Here is a 20,121-nt window from a genome sequence, read left to right as displayed (position 1 = left end):
CTCCATCGCACTCAGAAAAAGCCAATCCGTTAGGTACATCGTTTTTAGGTCTGGCCTATGTCGACCTCTGACCCTTCATCTCCCCCTACTTCGCTTCTTATAGTTTTGTTCCTGGTGAATTTAAGGTTCTTTTTTTGGGGGGTTACACGGGCCTCTCACAGTTGTGGCCTCTCCCGTTGCGGAGCACAGACTCCGGACGCGCAGGCCCAGCAGCCATGGCTCACGGGCCCAGCCTCTCCGTGGCATGTGGGATCTTCCCGAACCGGGGCACGAACCCGCGTCCCCTGCATCGGCAGGCAGACTCTCAACCACTGCGCCACCAGGGAAGCCCAGGTTCTTTTTTCATCGCGAAAGAATTCAGAGATGAAGCAGGGAGGTTTAGAAAGTAAAGTGAGAATTTATTTAAGCAAGAATTCCCTCTGAGGGAAAGCGAGCAGACAGGTGAAGCGCTGCTGCCCTGGGTTTTTCTGGCAAGCCAGTTGGGAGGGGCATACAAAGGAAGGGGCGGAATATTCACTGGGGAAGGAGGAGTTTGGGGTTCGTATTCCCTGATTTTCATCCCAGCTCCATCTTCCCGAGGGTAGGAGGGCTTTTTGTCCTTATTTAGCTTAGATGAGAATTGTCATGGCGTCGGTGCATGATGGGTATTTCTGTGAGGCTAATATTATTGTAATGAGAGCATACTGAGCAACGGGTTACCTTTGGACGCAAGAGATTCCCGCCTTTCCTCACCTTTCTTTGTATGCTTCCAGGACACTTATCACTCAAAATGTGTCGTTTCCTGTCAGTCTGGAGGCTCCTGTTTTTCCTTGTCTGCCCATGGGCCCCCTGCCACCTGGCCCCTGCCCCTCCTTCTCTTCTCATACGTAGCTACCTGCCTGCTGTTAACAGTTTTGTCTTCCGTCATTTCCTAGAATGGCCCCGGTCCCTCCTTTCAGGGCCTTCCACAGCCGCTCACTTAATGCTTCTCTCCTCTGTTAGGTTCTGAGTAATGTCCAGCACACAGCAGGCGCTAAATAACTGTTTAAGAAACGAAGGACAGACACCCGCATTCTGCCCCGAGCTCTCACGGAGGGAGGGGGGCGCTCCCGGTTTTCCGTGTGTGGAGGTGGGCGAGCATTCAAAGCACAACTCCCAGGAGTTCCCTGATCGTCTAGTGGTTAGGATTCGGGCTTTCGCTGCCCAGCTGCGGGGGGTTCAATCTCAGGTCGGGGAACTGAGATCCCGCATAGCCCGCGGCGTGGCCAAAAAAAAAAAAAAAAAAAAAAATTCAAAGTGAACTTCCCTTGCGCTCCCCATTTCCAGGTTAAACTCCTCCTGGTCTCCGTTCTGGGGCGGCCAGCAGGAGTGGGGGGCCAAGCCCCCAAGAAACCCCTCCGGCGGACCCTGCGTCAGGAAACCAATTCATTACGGGGACCTCAGCGCGCAAGAAGACAGGCCGGCCGGAAGTCTGCCTCGAGCCCGCCCTCGAGCTGTCATTGGGTAGGATTCGAGGAAGGGGCGGAGACCCGGCCTAGTCCTGGTTCTTTATTGGCTAAAAACCTATGCAGGCGGAAGGAGGGGGCTGAAACTTCGCTTCCTTCTGACTCTTCATTGGCTAAAAAGTTCGGCGTGTCCCTCGGGTTCTCATTGGCTAAAAGAGTGGGCGTGTCTTACAAGCCTCCGGGTCCCTCGCGGGTTGGTGGAAGAGACAGGTCCTTACCCCGCCCCTCGAGTTCCAACCCTCCTCATTTTAAACACGAAGTTGAGGGACGGGCTGTCGTTTACCCCGAGCCTCGGGGCCTCACCTCGGGGGTGTGCTCCCAGAAGCCTTCGAGCCTCGCGGAACTCAGGGATTTAGACAAACGCGAGCGGGGAGGAAGCCCGGAACGATTCCTTCGCGGAACAGTTCAGGCGAGGCCTCTAGGAGCTCGAGGAGGGACGGCCCGCGGCGGGCCCGACGAGCAGGATGGCGGCGGCAGACCGGGGTCCGGGGGTCGCCGTCCCCGTGGAGCTGCGGCGCGATCGGCACATGGTGTGTGTGGAGTACCCGGGCGTGGTGCGCGACGTGTCCAAGATGCTGCAGACCCTGGGCGGCGAGGAAGGCGTCTCCCGGGTGAGGAGCGGGGAGTCTCCGGGGACCAGAGGGGAGGTCTGAGTCTCTAGACTACGGCCGAGGGGCGGGACTACCCTGGGATGTGAGGTTTCCTTGGCAACGGAGCTCGAGGTCGGCTCTGGAGCGGCCAGTGGGCGGGGATTTGCTTCAAGACCGCCGGGCGTGGACAGTTTATCCCTGGGATCAGAGGGAAAAGGACTGCAGGGGAGACCCAGAGAGGGGAGAGGGTGTCCATTCCATCCCATCATTACTGCCATGAACAGAGCTCAATTGCACCGACCCCCCCGCTCCCCAGGATGTGCTGGGCTGCCACATCCTCATTTCACAGAGCAGAAGAATGAGGTATGGGGAGATTAAGAACCGTTGACCTACAATGAGAGGGGTAGGAAGGATTATGTTATTAGTGTTAAAAGTAGTAATACCTAACAATTTATTCTGTACCAGCTACATTTCTAGGTACTTTACTTACATTCAATTTGCATTAGAACCCTGCCAGGTAGAAACTGTCATTGTCCCAATTTTACAAGGAAGCCGAATCATCTTGTTCAAGTTCACCCAGCAAACAGTGGAGCTGGGATGAATTCTTACCTTGTGCAAAGCTCTATGTAAGTGACTTACATGCACCAGATCTTGAAGTGTCTCTTCTTTAGAGAGTCCTTCCTTGACTGCCCTTACTAAAGTGGCTGCTAGCAGCTAACCTCTAATTCCAATCTGAAATTAGGTTTTAATGTGTTTATTGTCTGTCTTGGACCTTTGGCTCTGAGGCTGTAAACTCTATGAGAACGGGACCTCCCGTGGTCCTAATATCCATCCCTGTGCCTGCTTCTAAAATACTCATCAAATGCATGATTGAATCTCCACGACAATCTAGTGAGTTAGTTACCATTATTATTCCCATTTTTCTGATAAAGACACAGGAAGAAAGGTTGGGTCAGATAAGCTCCTACCTGGTACAGTGGGCATTTGAATGCATGCACATCTCCCTCTGAAGTCTGAACTCTTAATTCTGCTTCCTCATCCTTGATGAATACTGAAAAACCTTGAACCTGTCATTAAGCCTCTACAGGAGGCCAGTAGAGGCCCAGTCAGTCAGGTTTTCTTCTTTTTTTTTTTTTTTTTTTTCTTTTTGCGGTATGCGGGCCTCTCACTGTTGTGGCCTTTCCCGTTGCGGAGCACAGGCTCCGGATGCGCAGGCCCAGCGGCCATGGCTCACGGGCCCAGCCGCTCCGCGGCATATGGGATCCTCCCAGACCGGGGCACGAACCCGTATCCCCTGCATCGGCAGGCGGACTCTCAACCACTGCGCCACCAGGGAGGCCCAGGTTTTCTTCTTTTATCCTGACTTACTTTACGGCGGCATCGACCAGGACCCTTACTCCTGCTAACGCCAGGGATGTTTGGACACAGTTACAGTGCGACCCCTTTGGGAAGAGACTGGTCCTTCATTCATTCCATTCCTGTTTCTTGTGCACCTCCTCTGTGCCAGCCCCGCATCTGGGGTCATTCCCAGCGCAGCAGCCTCATAGACCTGTTTCCTGACAATAGGGGCTCTTTTTAACCTTCTTTCCCTAGATGCTTCCTGAGCACCTGCTAAGGGCCAGGTTGTGTCCTGGGTGTTGGGGAGCCAGCAGACCAGCAGGTAGATGACCTTGGCCTAGTTAACATTGTTGGTGCTTTCACACGCTCACAGCCGACACTTACTGTGTCCCTCTTACCCCATGTGGGACAAGCATTCCTATATCGATGACACATTACCATGATTTAGGTGCCGGGCCAAGTGCTTTACATATATTCCCATTTAATCATTGTAACAATCTGATGCGTAGGTACTGTTATTATGTCCAGTTTAAGGAGAAGGAACCAAGGCGTGGAAAGGGTAAGTCACACTAGTCAGGGCCAAAGTGCTTGTTACTTATTGATTGCATCTCCTTTGGACCTCGAAACTTTTGTATATATGAGGCTGAATACCAGGACCTTTTGGGGTGGGTAGTTCCTAGAGAAGAAGCCCTAGACTAGTCATTCAACTCCCACCCAGGCTCTCCACGGCAGACACGCGGGTGACACCTCCCTGACGTGCTGCCCGAAGAGCACGGACCTGTCACTCAAGAGACAATGGCTTTCCTTAACTGATAGTTATCGTCTCCAACTTTACAACCTCTTAGAAGGAAGAGACTGCCTTCATTTTCCCTACCAGATAAAAGCTAAGATACTTGGGTTTGAAAAATGAGTCTTTTGGGAATTGAAAGCTCAGAACGAAACAAAAAACCTCCTGGCCCTTCCCTGGCCACCTGGGTCGCCATCGGGCTTTCATTGAGGGAGGAGCTGCCAGCTGCTTGGCGGCCCTCTGCTTTACTCTGTCTGCTTTGACCTCGCCGCAGATCTATGCAGACCCCACTAAGAGGCTGGAGCTGTACTTCCGGCCCAAGGACCCCTACTGCCACCCCGTGTGTGCCAACCGCTTCAGTACCAGCAGCCTGCTGCTCCGGATCAAGAGGAAGATGAGACGGCAGAGGGGGGCGCCGGGGCCTGAGGCTCACCCCAAGGTCACATTCGACATAGAGAGCCTTGGCATCGTCTCCACCGTTTACAAATTTCAAGGTAACTGCAACATGCATTCTTACCGCACTGGGTTATTTCAGGGCCCGCGTCCCTCGTGCCTGCAGGAGCTGCGTGAGTCATCCACGCGGTGAAGGGGGCCCGGATATGCCCAGGCGGGAGGGGCGTGGCAGAGCGCAGGCCCTGTCCAGGAGGCCCTGCTCATTGCTGCTCGGTTTTCTGCATTCTAAAGAGAAGCTGGAATTCTCGGAGAAATCTCATTGTTAAAGCCATGTCATGGGGCCAAATAAAACTGGTCCCCAGGCCCCCAGTTTTCAGCCCCACCCCCGCCCTCGTGTTTGGGGATCTTCTTGGTCTCGACTGCTGCGGGCCTCCGACCCTCTGAAGCCTTCCCAGATCACCTTAGCCCCTTGGGACCTCATGTCCTTTGAACTCTCAGCCAACTGGATGTCTCCCGTGGGGTCCTCAGTCGAGTTTGCTCCCCACAGGGAACCCCTGGGAGGAGGCGCTGAGGCGTGGGGTGGAGAGGGGGAGCTGTGCCTGCCTCAGCCTCCCTCGGTCTCCGTGTCTGTGCAGTGGGAGCCCAGAGTTCCTCAGGCCCTCGTGGAGATTCAGAGATGATGGCCGTGTGCCGGTTCACGCACACACGTGGTACTTGGCGAATTACTAACAAGCCTCAAGAGTATCTGTAGTTGCAGCCGCAGTTCTGAGATAGAAACTGAAGAGAATAAAGACTAAAAAAGAAGAGGGGGATAGAAAGTGTAAAGAAACTAAAACAGGGCCTGGGATCCCACAAGTTGGGCATTGGGAACGTCCATCATTCTGGTGGAAAGTGGTATTCACCAAAGAGGGCCGTCCTTCCCGGGACGAGGCTTCCCAAGTGATCCGTTTCTTTCTCTCCCTAATTGAGCCGGTACCTCACCACTCAGTGTGTGTCCCAGACCAGCAGCATGGGCCTCACCTGGGAGCTTGTTAGAAATGCAACACCTCAGCATCTGCATTTAGCAAGATCCCAGGTGAGTCACGTGCATGGTGCAGTCTAAGAAGCACTGACCTAGACTTTATCCTCACATATCATGTAACTCCCCTACCCCCCAAAGTAGCATTTATCCAAGCGACGGGGCTGAGTTCCCAGAAGCGACTCAGACGTGTTGTTTTGGGCTCTGCTACCATTGCCCGGCAGCCTCCCCTGCGAGGCCCGCTCAGTGCACCCGAGAAGACGTGGGTGCTGGTGCGTGGCAGCTGCCAGTGCTTGGGCGGGTGTAATAGGGTGTCCGCCGTCTGTCTACCTCTCTTCCCAGGAATGTCTGACTTCCAGTACCTGGCCGTGCACACGGAGGCGGGTGGCAGGCACATGTCCATGTACAGCAAGGTGCTCATGCTCAAGCCCGAGAAGGAGAGTTTCTTCCACCAGGAGCTGCCGCTCTACATCCCCCCGCCCATCTTCTCCAGGCTGGACACCCCAGTGGACTACTCCTACCGCCCAGAGACACAGCACCGGTAAGTACCTCCCTGTGGCCGCCGCCCCGCAGCATCGGGGCTCAGGGCAAGGGCCTTGCGCTCAGAGGGCTGGACTCTTCCACTCACGGGTCAGGCGGCCAGGGCGGCCGGCTTTACTCAGGCCCGTGGCCCCAGCAACAGAGCAGCTGGTGACCAGGGGCCCTGACCAGGGGTGTCAGGAACCAGCCCTGGTCCCCGCGCCCCACCCGGAGGCCTTGCTCAGGGCTGTCCTCACACCACAGAGTGTGAATCAGGATGTTTGGACTTAGACCCCTCCCCAAAAGTGTGTACCTTGAGGTGTGGAGAGACAGACACCCCCTGCCGCAGGAGCCCTGGGAACGAGGTCGATATTTTTTGGAGAGCAACCTGGCAGAATCTATTAAAGTTTTAAATGTTCTTTCCTGACCACCAGGCGGCCTGTAGGAATTTATCCCACAGTGACTGTCGCCTCTGTGCTCAAAGATACACTGACAAGAACGTTTTCTGGTTGGTTGTGGGTGGCAGCAAGAAGCTGAGAGGGCCTGGTGTGGTGAGAGAGCCCGGATGGGCGGGGGCCCGTGTTCGGGTCCTGGCCCTGTGATCCCACATCGCAGGCCGGGCAGGTGAGCCCCGACCTCCCGCGCCAGCCTCCCCGCCTGTAACGGGGGTGATAATGACAGTAACAGTACTCGCTTCTCGGCGTTGTTAGAGGGCTGAATGCTGAAGCTTCTGGAAATACTCAGAACACTGAGTGCCGGGCAGAGTTTGATACAGTGGGTAAGTGAGTGATCAGTCCCCTAATAGGGGTGACGTAGTTAATTAAACGATAGCCTGTCTGTGCCGAGGAAGGCCGCACAGCCTTTAAGAAAGCGGGCTCCATGGGCCAACATGGCTCGTGTCCAGAAACCTTGCTCTAGGAAAAGCAGGTGTTAGAGCAGACTCTGTGCTATAAAAGTAAACTGGGTGATAATAGAAGCCTGGAAAGATTGGGAAGATTGGGCCCAGAACAGTTATCTGCAGAGGGGCGGGAGGGCGAGAAGCTTCTCTTCCCTCATCAAGTATTTCCATCAACGAGTACGGACCGCCTGTCGGGGCCCAGGGCTCCCCTTGGAGCCAGTGTCAGTGGGGACGAGACAGGCGGCTCCGTGCAGGGCCGGGGGCTGGGGAGCCGATGGAGCCCCAGTGAGGGATGAGTGGGCGGTGGGAGCCTGCGGGCAGGTGTGTGTCTTAAAGGAGGTAAGTGGGGAGTGGGCCGTCATGGACAGTGAGTGGGGTGCGGGAGGGTCCTCGGGGGAGCTGACCTTTGAAACAGACCTGTGTGATGACAGAGCCGGGCAGGTGAAGATCCAGGGAGAACGTTCCAGACCAGGGGGCTGGCACATGCAAAGGAACAGTCGGGGGTGTTGCCCCCGAAGCACAGAGAGCCGAGAGAGGGGTGGAGTGAGGTTCCCACGGGCCACAGAAAGGAGCTAAGATTTTATGCTAAGGAGAAAGGTGTATTGTTCCCTTCCTTTAAAAAATATATTCTGAGGAGTTCCAAAAGGAGAGAGGAGTGTCTGATGGACGCCCACCTACGTCACCAGCTTCAACTTTCTGCTGCTGGTTTCACCTCCCCACCACCTCCACCCCCCGCATCACAGCGCGTCCTCCAGAAACAAGTGTGTGTCTCTAACTGGGAAGGACTTGGTTTATTTTAACTTAGCCGTAGTGCTGTCATCAGAATGAGCAAACGTTAACAGTGCCCTTCACGTCATCCAGGGCCCAGTCCTCACTTCGTTTCCCCGTTGCCTCAAAAGTAAGTCGAGAGCCAGACAAGGGTCGATGTCTCTCAGGCCAGTTGAGTCCATAACGCCACCCCCCCCCGACCCATTTTCTGATTGCAGGAGTAAATTGTGCTTGTTAGAAAAGACCAGACATTACAGAAATGGATAACTGCAAGGAATCGGGTCCATTCCCTCCCTGCTGAAAACCCTAGTGTGTGCAGTTTTCTGTGCTTATGTTATACTCATTATGAGAGTTTCAAATTTTTTAACTGTACGTGTTTCTAAAATCTGAAACATTTCCCGCCTACAAGCATTTTACTCTTACAGTCAGAAACAAAAATATGTAGAAGAAGGAACTAGAGGCACCTGTCCCCTGCCCCGCATTGCCGGCCCTGATGCTGGATGGCAGCGTCAGAGTAACTGCTCTATCCTGTAGGGCCAGCAGACAGCTGTCTCCCAGCCTCTGGGAGGGGGACAAGGGTGGAGGGCCGGCTGCCCTTGAACCCACAGGCCCTGTTTTTCTCCCATGTCGTTTATCGATTTTCTAGTGCGTGGAAGGAACCTGCCTTTTCTCCCAGGGCTGCCATCGCTTTTTCTGCTCTGATGGCCCTCATGCGTACTGAGGACTGGCAGAGGAGGCCTGGCCCCTGCCTTGCTGGCCTTCGTGGGTCCAGGGAGGCTGAGCTTCCTATATGGCCAGTGGGCAGAGGACAGGCTGGGAAGCTGGCCTGATGGGGGTCCCCCCTCCTCGAGGCAGTTGAGTGGGGAGGGCAGGCGGCCTGCTCCCTGCTGCTGCTGCTTGGCCCAGAGGGAGCACCTGGGACTTTCCTTCGGGGGTGTCTGGGGCTTCTGGGACTTGTCTTGGAAAACAGGATAGTGTTCAGGATGGTTTCAAATGGACTCATGTTTGGTTTTTTGTTTTATTTATTTATTTATTTATTTATTTTTGCGGTACGCGGGCCTCTCACTGTTGTGGCCTCTCCCGTTGCGGAGCACAGGCTCCAGACGCTCAGGCTCAGCGACCATGGCTCACGGGCCCAGCCGCTCCACGGCATGTGGGATCCTCCCTGACCGGGGCACGAACCCGTGTCCCCTGCATCGGCAGGCAGACTCTCAACCACTGCGCCACCAGGGAAGCCCTGGAGTCATGTTTTTTAAAAAAGGCACAGATTTGATCCTGTCTTTGTAATTTTGTTTCCCAATGTGAAAAATCACCTTGTTGTTCTTTATAAATATGCAGATGGTATGTACTCATGTAGAAAATTATGGTAAAATGGAAACAAATTTCAAAGGTATTAATCACCTGTGTGACATCCAGGACATACTTTGAAATGCACTGCAAAATAATTGAGTGGGTTTGGGGTGGGGCCTGGATGGCGTGAAATTGGCCCTGTGACGGCAATTGGAAGCGGATGGTGGGCTTATGGGGGCTCCTTGTACTGTTCCCCCTGCTTTAGCGAAGCTGTGATGTTCCTGACGTCCCACCTCAGAGGGAAGCGCTCTGAGCCTCCTAGGAATCGTTGGCCCTGTGTGTTCTGTGCTGACAGCTGGTGGCAGAGCCCCGTCCCCCCCCTTTTTTTGGCCGCACCGTGTGGCTTGCGGGATGGATCATAGGTCCCTGACCAGGGGTCGAACCCAGGCCCCTTGCAGTGGAAGCTCGAAGTCCTAACCACTGGACCTCCAGGGAGGTCCCCAGAGCCCTTCTTTTAGCCTCTGTGACGAGAGCGTCTGGTAGTATCCGTCCTCCCTTCACCGGGGTATCGTCGAGATGCTTCCGAACAGGGCGGAGGTTAGCGGCCCCGCCAGCCTCCCTGGGCTCAAGTCCCGGCTCCGTCACCTCAAGCTCTGGGTCGAGGCAGGTTTCCAACCCCTGTGGCCTCAGTGACTTCATGGGAAATGGGTCCTTCCTCGTAGGATTGTTTCGAGGGTTAGATAAGTGAATTGTGGACGCCAGTGAGCACAGCTGCGGTCTGACAGCTGATTAGTGGTTCCTGTGTGGCCGCCCGCGCCTCAGCTGATTCCACTGTCCCTGCCTGATGGGCATCTGGGCTGTTTCCAGCTTGTCACTGGCTGGACGGTGCTGTGCACGACGCGATGCAGTTCACAGCAGGGGCCCTTCCCCACGCCCCAGCCTCTGGGACCCTTGGCCTGGCCCTGCTTCGGAGCCTCTCTGAGCCGACTCGGACTCGCTGCCGCTTCTCCTCCTGGTCATCGGCCTGAGAACACAGGCGCCTGCCTTCAGCGGCCGGGGCTGAGATCCTCTCCTCACCCAGATTCCAGGGAAACGCCCCCAAACGTGGGCTGCCCGTGTCCGGCCGGGCCCACGCCTGGCGCTGCCACCCTCAGCAGCTCTCTGCTCCTAGGGAAGGCTACAACCACCCCTCCGTCTCCGGGGAGAACCTGATCGGCCTGAGCAGGGCCCGGCGCCCTCACAACGCCATCTTTGTCAACTTCGAGGGGGATGAGGTGCCCGAGCAGCCGCTAGAGGCTGCGGCCCAGACCTGGAGGAAGGTGTGCACCAACCCCGTGGACCAGAAGGTGGAGGAGGAGCTGAGGAAGGTGAGCCCCGCCCCCTCCGGCCACCTCTGCACTGGCCGCACCTTGTTTTAGGCTCATTTATTAACACATAGGAACTCTTCCCCTCCAGATGTTACATCTAAAGCTGTGCCAGTATAAGCCGTGTCTTCCCAGAGTTCAAAGTGCTCCTTAAAACTCATAAGAGGTCCCTTTGGGATGGTAAACATTGTCCACGTGTGACCTCGGCAGGGAGCTCCGGGATTCCGGAAGCTTTTGTTCATCCAGCCCTTGGCTGCAACACACTAGATGGGGCACCTGGTGCGCACCAGGCCCGGCATTTCCTCCCCGTTAGAGTCGGGGTGGGCGGGGGCCCTGGGAGGAGGCGGCCTCCTGCCTTGCCCGCTGGCTTGCAGGTTCTGGAAGACCCAGGCCAGGGGACTGGTCCTTGCGTCGCCACAGGTGTGGACAGTAGGTTCTCAGCACGTCGCTGCTGACCGACGCTGCCTCTGCCCCTGTTGGACTTGACTGTCCGCTTGGTGCGGGACGGGGATGGGGTGGGATGTTATTTCTTAAGTGGTGGACACCTTGTTATGTTTCTAGCAGTCACTAGGTTGGGGAGAAGTGGGGGCCACTCTCCAAGGCCCCTCATTGTCCTCTGGACACAGCCCAATCTCCCACCTGGCTCAGGGCCGCTCCCACCCTGGCCCTCCCACTCCAGCCCCACTGGCCTTTCACAGTCCTCCCACTGGGAGGGGGCTGGGCCGTCCCCTGCGGCCTTCTTCACATCCCAGCTCAGGCCCCTGCCCTCTGGGGCTGCTCAGGGTCCCAGAGCTCTGGCCTGTCCTCCTCCTGGCCCTGCTCTGGCTCCTTTGGTCCTCTGCCTCCCCGCTGCCCTTTGAGCTGCCTAAGGACAGGGCCAGCGTCTCTCATGGTCATTTCAAGACCCCCAGGCCCTGCAACTGCATTTGACACGTGCTGGGCGGTGGGCGGGCAGGGCGCCTCCGAGGGCGGGACAAGTGGGCGTGCGCAGAGGCCCCTCCCCACCTGCCTGGCCCCTGCTCCCTCCACCCCTGCTCCTCTCAGGAAGGTCCTCTGGGGGCAGACCGTGCGGGGAGCCTGGGGCAGGCGGGGAAGCTGCCTGTGCTCTTCTCAGCCTCTGCCTTGACCCTCCAGCTGTTTGAAATCCGCCCCATCTGGTCACGTAACGCTGTCAAGGCCAACATCAGCGTCCACCCCGACAAGCTCAAGGTCTTGCTGCCCTTCGTGGCCTATTACATGGTGAGTGTCTGCCCACCGCCCACCTTGCTTCCCAGCTGGGTTGTCCTGACCCCTGACGTGCCTCAGAGCCCCAGCAAGAGCAGGAGGCCCTGTCCCAGCACCCGGAGGATGGCTTGTTAAAGGGCTTATACTTTTTTTTTTTTTTTTTTTTTTGCGGTACGCGGGCCTCTCACTGTTGTGGCCTCTCCCGTTGCGGAGCACAGGCTCCGGACGCGCAGGCTCAGCGGCCATGGCTCATGGGCCCAGCCGCTCCGCAGCATGCGGGATCTTCCCGGACCGGGGCACGAACCCGTGTCCCCTGCATCGGCAGGCGGACTCTCAACCACTGCGCCACCAGGGCAGCCCTGGATTACACGTGTTTTAATGGCCTTTTGTATGGAGAGTTTTCTAAGGACCAGGCGCTGGGTTAAGTGCTATGTGCACAGCATCCTTTCTTCTTCCGTGGGGGATGGCAGCAGGGTTTGGACCTCTGATGAAGAGGCTAGGCTCAGATTGGTGACTTGATGGGCCAAGATCCTACAGCCAGGGAGTGGCAGAGCCCCCTGGGGACCCTGGCCTGTTTGGCTGCAGCGCCTGGGCCCCTAACCACAGTGCCACCTGCCTTCACGCACTCTCCCTGGGTTGAGGGGCGTTCAGGAGGGGTCACATGCGCCTTGGACTCAGTCCAGGAGGGCATGGAGATGGGGCTCTCATCACTGAGATTCCCCAAGGTGCTGTGAGGAAGAGCTCCTGCTGGCCAAGGGTCCCACCTGGGGCCTGGGGAGGCAAGCGGACAATGTGACCATGACCGTGATGGCCAGGAGGTGGGGGGCATGAGACGGGCTCATCCCTCCTGGGCTTAGACCCAACATCACAAACTGCTGCCTGCCTTTTAGCATTGGCTTTCTGGACACAAGGACCTCGGGGGCACTGTTTGGGGACAGTGCCTCCATCCATTAGCACAGTTGTCACAGTTGTGACAGTTCTTGAGCTCTTGCTCTGTGCCAGGCACTGTGGTGAGGGCTTCAGGGGCACCGTCTCATTTAATCCTCACAAAAACACCATTTGGGGCTTCCCTGGTGGCGCAGTGGTTGAGAGTCCACCTGCCGATGCAGGGGACACGGGTTCGTGCCCTGGTCTGGGAGGATCCCACATGCCGCGGAGCAGCTGGGCCCGTGAGCCGTGGCCGCTGAGCCTGCGCGTCCGGAGCCTATGCTCCGCAACGGGAGAGGCCGCAGCAGTGAGAGGCCCGCGTACCGCAAAAAAAAAAAAAAAAACGCCATCTGACAGGAAGACCAAGGCTTGGAAAGGCCAACTGACCTATCCGAAGGGACTGAGCCACACGTGCGAGCTGGGGGGCAGGGTTCCAGAGCCTGTCCCCAACTCTTGGGGGTGTGGTGATGCCCCATCTGGGCAGCCACCTGGGCCTGCAACTCAGGGGGGCTGGGGATCGGCCTTGACCGCACTTCGCACTCCCGCCCTTTCTGTCTCCAGATAACAGGCCCCTGGAGAAGCCTGTGGATTCGATTCGGGTACGACCCCCGAAAACACCCAGACGCCAAGATTTATCAAGTCCTTGACTTCCGAATCCGTTGTGGAATGAAATACGGTAAACAATTACTGAAACCTTTGCTTTCCTTTTCCCTTTATCGCTTTCTGTTTCCAGCATTCTCTTCTGTAGTAAGAATATATCCACGTGGAGAGGATATGTTCCCCACTTGGGGGGACTGTTAGGGACAGAATAGCGCAGACACGAGGACCCGAGCTCTCGTCCTGGCTCCTGTGGTGCAGGCCAGGCGTCCCGTCAGTCTCCTGCCCCCGGCCCGCGGTGACCCCCCCGCACACGAAGCACCAGGACACGGCGGCTCCTGTCACTGCAGCGGGGGGCCTGAGTCCCCTTCTCAGGAGCCGCCCCAGGGAGCCCCAGTGCGCCTGTGGCTGCCAGAAGGGGCTCTGCGCCCACCCCACCTGATGCGCGCCCCCCTCCGGCAGGTTACGCCCCCAGCGACATGCCCGTCAAGGCCAAGCGCAGCACGTACAACTACAGCCTCCCCATCACCGTCAAAAAAACGAGTAAGGGGCTCAGGCTCCCTCTGCGGGTCAGGCGCTGGGGAAGATGGGCGTCCGGATGGCGGGATGGGAAGGGGCTTCCCGAGGAGGCCACTCCAGGGCACTGCTGGCCCGCACACCCCGGGGAGGGAGGGCGCAGCCAGGAGGGCAGGGCGGGGGGGGCGGGAGAAACACCCCCCCGTATTCCAAAGCCCTGCCGTGGTCCCCTCGCAGGCAGCCAGCTCGCCACCATGCACGACCTGAAGCAGGGCCTGGGTTCCTCGGGGTCGGCCAGTGCACGCAAGTTGGCCTCCAACAAGTACAAGCTCAAGGTCGGTGTCCCCTGAGCTGCCTGCCTGGGTGAGGGCGTGGGGAGTGGGGAGCGGCGGCCCCTCCCTCGGGCAGGCCCAAGACCCCTCACACAGCCCCCAGCCCCGCCTGTGACGCCAGGAGGGGCTCCGACTGAGGCCGCTCTGCCCTCCCAGTGCCTTTACGTGACTCCCACCTCCCGGGACAGCCTCTGGGCGTGGGTGCTGGGGACCGCCTGGGCACGTCTTAGGGAGGGGCTCAGACGCCAGCAGCCCCGCGTGGCAGCCACGGGGCTAGTGAGCATCAGGCGCTGTGGGCCCGAAGCCAGAGCGGACCGTCTGCACCCCGGCCGCAGGCTGGACGTGGGCCGCCCTCACAGGCTCAGGCTCTCGTTAGCACAGGCACGCAGCAGGGGCGGCGACTCCCGGGGCCCTTCCCTGCCTGGCCGACGTGAGCTGCTCCAGGCTTGGGGGGGGGGTGGTGGCGCGGGGGAGGGCGTCAGGGTGGCCCCCTCCCTGGAGTCACCTGCCTCGTAGAGGGGGTGGGGCGGCTGTCTCCCAGCAGCGTCAGGTCTCCGCTCCTCAGGGAGGGCCCGGATCCTCGCCAGAGCAGCCGTCCTCCTCCAGGACTCTTGTCTTAGGCCTTTATCCCCACCTCTGGACCTGGCCTGCAGGGCCACCTAAGATGACCGAGCAGTGGAAGAGAGACGTGCGGAGGGCCCTGCAGGGAGGCGCCGAGGCAGGGCCCAGCCCCGGCCCCCGGCGGCTCACGGTCCCAGGGCCCAAGGGAGGGCCTGGCTGCTTCGCCCACCCCTCGACGCCTGGGGAGTCGTGGCTCGTTTTCTGCACACCGGCTCCCCGGCCCGTGGCTCGTCTGCCTCGCCTGGATCCGGGGAGAAGAGCCAGGCCTGCCAGGTCCCGGGAGCAGGAGGCGCAGCCGCCCTGGGAGAGGCGCCGTGGGAGCCACGGCATGGGGCTCTCCTGCGCCGCCCGCCCCGGGGACGCTCCCTCCGACCTTGCCGTCTCTGCCCTCCTTTCTCAGGACTCGGTCTACATCTTCCGGGAGGGGGCCTTGCCACCGTACCGACAGATGTTCTACCAGTTTTGTGACTTGAACGTGGACGAGTACGTACGTGCGGGGCCCCGAGACGCCGAGGTGGGGACCGTGGGACTCGGGGTCAGGCAGAGAAACCAGCCGGGGACCGAAGTGTTTCCTGCGACTCTTCCACTCCACGTCAGCCTTAATCTCTCAGCGAGAAGGCCGGCCGCCTGGGAGTCCTCTGCCCGGGCTCGCGCGGCCCTCGGGAGTAGCTTCCCGGGCGCATCTCGGGCCGCACCTCTGAGCAGCCAGCTGTGCTGCGCGCAGAGCACAGCGCTGGGCCGGGGTCTTTGCCTTCCTCCTCCTTTGCCCGCATGGGGGTTCCTGACACGGTCCCCAGTCCCTGGAGTTGATCAGAATCCCAGAAACCTTTAAGCCAGTTGTTCCTAGTGATGTTTAAAAACCTGGGGGAGGGGTGCTGGGGTGGGAGGAGGCGGGAGCGTGTTAAACCCAGCCTGGGACCTGCTGAACGCTCAGGCTCTCACCAGGCAAGTGGGCCGTGGCACACGTCCGCCTTGTGTGCAGTGTGGGGATCGGGGCCCCGGCTGGGGGCGTACGGCTTTCGTGGACGCCCTTTGTGACCGTGCTCATCCCTCGGGATGGTGCTCTGAGTGCTGTTTTTCTGAGCACAACCCCAGCTCTGCCAAAACCGCTTACTGGCACCTGTGAGCAGAGACCCCACCCTGGAACTCTTGTCTCCCAATGCCCAGGCTGCAGAAGATCATTCACCGCAATGACGGGGCTGAAAGTCTCTGCACAGAGCGGGACGGCTGGTGCCTCCCCAAGACCAGTGATGACCTGAGGGACATGATGTCCCTCATGATCCGGCACACCATCCGCTCCAAGAGGCCTGGTGAGAGTGCTCGGGGTGAAGGGAAGCCCTGGGTGCTTTGGGCCCCCCTCTGGGGCCTGAGCAACTGTCCCTAGTGGACCTCCTCCCCAAGAAATAGCACCCAAGTGGGAGCCTCTTGCCCTGACAGTGGTGGGAGGGAGGCCTTCGGAGCCAGGGCTCAGCCCTGGGGGTTGAAGGCAGGAGACGGGCCCAGAGGGGTGGGGCTGGAACAGGGCCAGTGCTGCCAGGGGGGCCGCCGCTTTATGCCCTGACGTCACCCTACATCCTCTGGCCACGTGTGGGCATGTTGCTCCTGTCTCCCCTGGGAGGGCAGGGAGGGCAGGGACGGCGGGGCCTGGGCTCCTGTCGCCTGGGCTCCTGTCACCCCCCAGCAAGGGGGGTGAGCCCTTGCTGCACTGCAGGTCTGATGGGGCTGGGGGAGAGCAAGCGAAAGTGCCCCTGTCGGGGCCTCCTCCCAGGCTCGGGGAGGGGGCGGCCCAGACCCACCAGCCCCTATGGAGCTGATGGGAGTAGGGGTTCTCAGCCTCCTTTAGGACGCAGCCCCACTCTGAGAGTCCAGTTGAGAAAAGCACTGACACGGAGCCCTGCACACTCCTGGGGAGTCCACGGGACCCATGAGCTTCCCGAGGCTCCTCCGGGGAAGAGGTTTTCAAGGCCCTTGGCCTCAGTGTTCCCTGAAGTGCTTGTTAAACTGGAGTCCCAGGTCCCCCAGCCGTCCTACTTCCCAAAGCAGCTTCTCTAGAGCTTGAGCCCAGACACCCGTATTTGTAGACAGGCCCCCAGGAGCCGAGGGCCTCTGGCTGAGACCCGCGACAGCTGGTGTGGGTGCGCCCAGGAGCCAACGGCGGGACACACACGGCCTGTCTTTTGGCCCAGCTCTCTTCTCCAGCCCGGCCAAGGCTGACGGCGGGAAAGAACAGCTGACCTGCGAATCTGGGGACGAGGAAGAGGACGAGGAGGACGAGGACGAGGACGAGGAGGACGAGGAGGACTTCAAGCCGTCGGACGGGAGCGAGAACGAGATGGAGACGGAAATTCTGGACTACGTGTGATGCAGCCCTGGGCTCAAGGCTGGGCCCCCTGACCAGGCCTGATGAGGGACCCAGGACAAGCCGGGGCCCCCTGGTGCTGCCCGCAGCAGCCAGAATGGCCCCAGGCGGCCCCGCTGAGGAAAGCAGCCGGGTACGGCTGACCCTGGTCCTGCCTGGGGCCGCCCTCTGGCCCCGGGTGCCTGGGGACATCCCGAAGCTTGTGCCCCAGCTTTGCACAGCCGCGAGCCAGCCCGGTGTCCCTTGGGCTGAGCCAGCGCACAGTGCCTCCCTCTGGCCGAGACCAGCAAGCGTTGGAGGTGCAGATGGTACTGCTGGGGAGGGCCGGCCCTGGCTGCTGCTGAGGCTAGGACGGGGCGAGGAACCTGGTCCGTGGTCACAGGTGGCGAAGACTCTGCCATTGTGTCTGGACCCCGTCCATTTGGGGTAACCTGGTAAAGGGCAGGCCCAGCTGGAATTGTCCGTATTAAACACATTTTCCCAAGGAGTCTTGGTGTCTCAGTGGGGCTGTCAGGGCCAGAGAGGGGTTTCCTCTTGCCTCTGGGCTTGGGATCCCGCTGGACACCGTTTGTCCCTTCAGTCGTTCACTCAGTGACCTCGTGGTGGGTGATGCCGGGATGGTTGAGAACAGGCCTGATGCCCCCTCGCCCGGTGGGCCAGGTGAGAACAGCCAGAAGTAACTGCAGCCGCGGGGGGTCTTACAGCCTCACGTTCATCCCTTCCTGTTCCAAATGGATGTGTTCTTGAGAGGCTCACGGGAGACAGACCCTGTCTCAGGGCTGCCTGGTGTGAAACCAGAGGTTTCCAGGGGTTGCAGGGTCCCTGGGTGGGGCTGAACCTGCCCTCCCCGGGGAGTAACCCCCCCACACGCTGCCTGAGCCAGACATGAGCCCCGTCACCCCCTTCCTCAGCCAGCAGGCTGGGCCACAGAGTGTGACCACAAGTTCCAAAGTCAGACAGAAGCCCCCTCCCACGACAGGTCAGAAACCCTAGTGGCTCACAGTTGGCCTGAAGTGGTCAGTTCTGGGAACCGGCCCTGTAGAGCTGAGTGCCCCAATGTGCCTCTCGCTCCCGCTGGAGATGAGGCGCAGCTGCCTGGGCCTTCCCCCTTCCCTCACCTCCGTACCACTTTCGCTCAGGCCGAGGTCTCTGCTGATGGATCTTAGCTGTGGCTGTTCCCACTAAGCCATGCTGCTAAACTCAAAGCTCGGGGAGAAGGTCTGGGTTCTGGCCCCCCTCTCCCAGAAGCTGCCTTGGTCCCTGTGCAGAGCTGAGAGAGGCATGCTGGGGGACAGGGACACTCCCTCTGCAGCTAAGCCCCACCTTACCCAGAACCTGCCTTCTATGTGCCGAATTGGATGGGCTTCCCAGGTTCTTGAAAAGTATGCAGGGATTCCCTACTTAGAAACCTAAATACCTACACACACACACCCTTTTAAAAAGCATTTTATTATGGAAAATAGCAAATATACACAGAAGTTCTGAGTATTGTATAATAAGCCCCTATTTATCCATCATATGGCTTTACCGGTTACCTTCTACCAAACTTGTTGCATCTATTCCCCATGGTTGTGTTCTGTTCCGTATTTGTGTTTTGCTGGAATTGTGTTAAGGAAATCCCCTACTTCAGTGTGTGTCTGACACATCAGGACTTTTTGTTTTCAAAACACAGTGACACTGTCATCACGCTTAACAAATTAACAGCAATTCAGCTTCGAATGTGCCCATCCAGTTGGGAGGCACCGATGTCTGCTGGGTCCCTTTAGTGACATGAGCATTGACTGACCAGCACATTCAGGTGCTGTGTCACCCTCATCCACTGGCCTCATTTATGGCTCCATAGCAATGACCAGTGATGACCAGGGGGATGCTTTTAGCTTTGTAATGATCTGTTTCAATCAGTTGCAGTCATACTTTTTGCTGCCCTACTTGTCTCATCTCTGGCCTGAGAGCAGGCCCAGGTTGGGTCTTGTGTCCTTTGACACACCCTCTGGTCTCCCGTGCCTTCTTGCTTCCAGCCACCATGATGGCCCAGGCTCCTCCACTGCATTTCCTATCTTAGATCCAGCCTAGCCGTTGCTCCAGGGTGCCACCCTCCTTGGTGTGGAAATGGTGTTTAGACACCCCAATCTGGGCACCAGGGGGTGCTTGTTGCTCCTGGGTTTTCTTTACCTCTGGGGCTTTGGATTACACAGAGCTACGAAATGGACATTTTTTTACCAAAAAAAATAATAATAAGTTGTGAGTTCATATAGATATCTCCCAATGAAAATGTAAGATTATAAGGTTTTACTTCTCTGCGCAGCATGTGGGATCTTAGTCCCCCGACCAGGGATTGAACCCACACCCCCTGCATTGGAAGTGCAGAGTCTTAACGACTGGACCGCCGGGGAAGTCCCTCTCTGATCTTACTCTTATTTCTTTTTCCACCTATGCTGAAAATCTTATACCACTAGCATAATTTCTTTTCCTCCTATAACATACATATATTTTCAAAATAGAAAATATTATAATCATATAAATTATCAAGCATACAAATTTAAATAACAAGTGATAAATTATATAAAGTAACCTTTGATAAAATAATACGACCATCAAAGATCATTTAAGATTCTGTTGCACTCGCTTTCTCCTTAGGATAAATGCTGCTATGAACATACAGTCACGCCTCCAAGTCACTTGAACTAACTGTTTTCTCTGTGGCTAGAACACCTACTGATATAGTTAGGTTCCCTACAACTTAAAATGGACGTTTCTCTGCCTGAAAACAAATTTTAAATGTTCCTTTTGAGCACCTTGTAAACAGTAAGAACTGTAGACCCTGATAATTATTGGGCTATGAACCTCTCAGACATCGCTCCCTGAGCAAAGGTATCAGTGGGGAAGTTAAGAGAGGTAAAGACACATGTCCAGATCCCACAGCTATCGAGTGGCAGTGTCAGGGTTGGACCTGTGTCTGTCTGATTTACAATGTCTGCAAATGTTAACACAGGTGCATTTGCCCTTACAGAATGTGCTCCAGCCCAGAAAAACATTTTTTAAAAGTATTTGTGCCATTAAATCAATTTCGTTAGTTTTCTACTTTGTCAGTTATAC

General features: G+C 57.6%; 1 protein-coding gene across 4 annotated transcripts; it reads left to right on the top strand.

Annotated features, from left to right (window-relative positions):
- Window positions 1-1,742: 1,742 nt before the first annotated feature.
- On the top strand, window positions 1,743-17,510 carry GTF3C5 (general transcription factor IIIC subunit 5). Of its 4 annotated transcripts, none has more exons than XR_014294210.1 (11): window positions 1,743-2,095; window positions 4,474-4,693; window positions 5,953-6,151; window positions 10,257-10,452; window positions 11,584-11,688; window positions 13,162-13,276; window positions 13,660-13,740; window positions 13,951-14,048; window positions 15,067-15,153; window positions 15,834-15,976; window positions 16,748-16,875. XR_014294210.1 is itself a non-coding variant. In XM_082622720.1 (11 exons), exons 1-11 carry the CDS (start codon window positions 1,949-1,951, stop codon window positions 17,026-17,028), a joined length of 1,563 nt encoding a protein of 520 aa, XP_082478846.1. In that variant the 5' UTR covers window positions 1,743-1,948; the 3' UTR covers window positions 17,029-17,510. The 4 variants fall into 4 exon arrangements, 3 of the variants coding, with proteins under 3 accessions (XP_082478846.1, XP_082478845.1, XP_082478847.1); XM_082622720.1 differs by having other exon boundaries at window positions 15,067-15,149; window positions 16,853-17,510; XM_082622719.1 differs by having other exon boundaries at window positions 15,067-15,149; window positions 16,748-17,510.
- Window positions 17,511-20,121: the final 2,611 nt, after the last annotated feature.

This window comes from Mesoplodon mirus (genome assembly GCF_964341445.2).
Source record: "Mesoplodon mirus genome assembly, chromosome: 1".
In the NCBI taxonomy this organism is placed as follows: Eukaryota; Metazoa; Chordata; class Mammalia; order Artiodactyla; family Ziphiidae; genus Mesoplodon; species Mesoplodon mirus.
Note: the sequence above shows the minus strand (reverse complement) of the source record. Positions and strands in the feature narration are given on the sequence as shown.

What these genes read in the sequence shown, in the direction of transcription:
- GTF3C5 (XM_082622719.1), top strand. Translation starts at nt 1,949, where the DNA reads ATGGCGGCGGCAGACCGGGGTCCGGGGGTCGCCGTCCCCGTGGAGCTG. An exon ending in TGGAGGAGGAGCTGAGGAAG is followed by an intron (nt 10,453 to 11,583) that starts GTGAGCCCCGCC and finishes TTGACCCTCCAG; the next exon opens with CTGTTTGAAATCCGCCCCAT. An exon ending in CATCACCGTCAAAAAAACGA is followed by an intron (nt 13,741 to 13,950) that starts GTAAGGGGCTCA and finishes GTCCCCTCGCAG; the next exon opens with GCAGCCAGCTCGCCACCATG.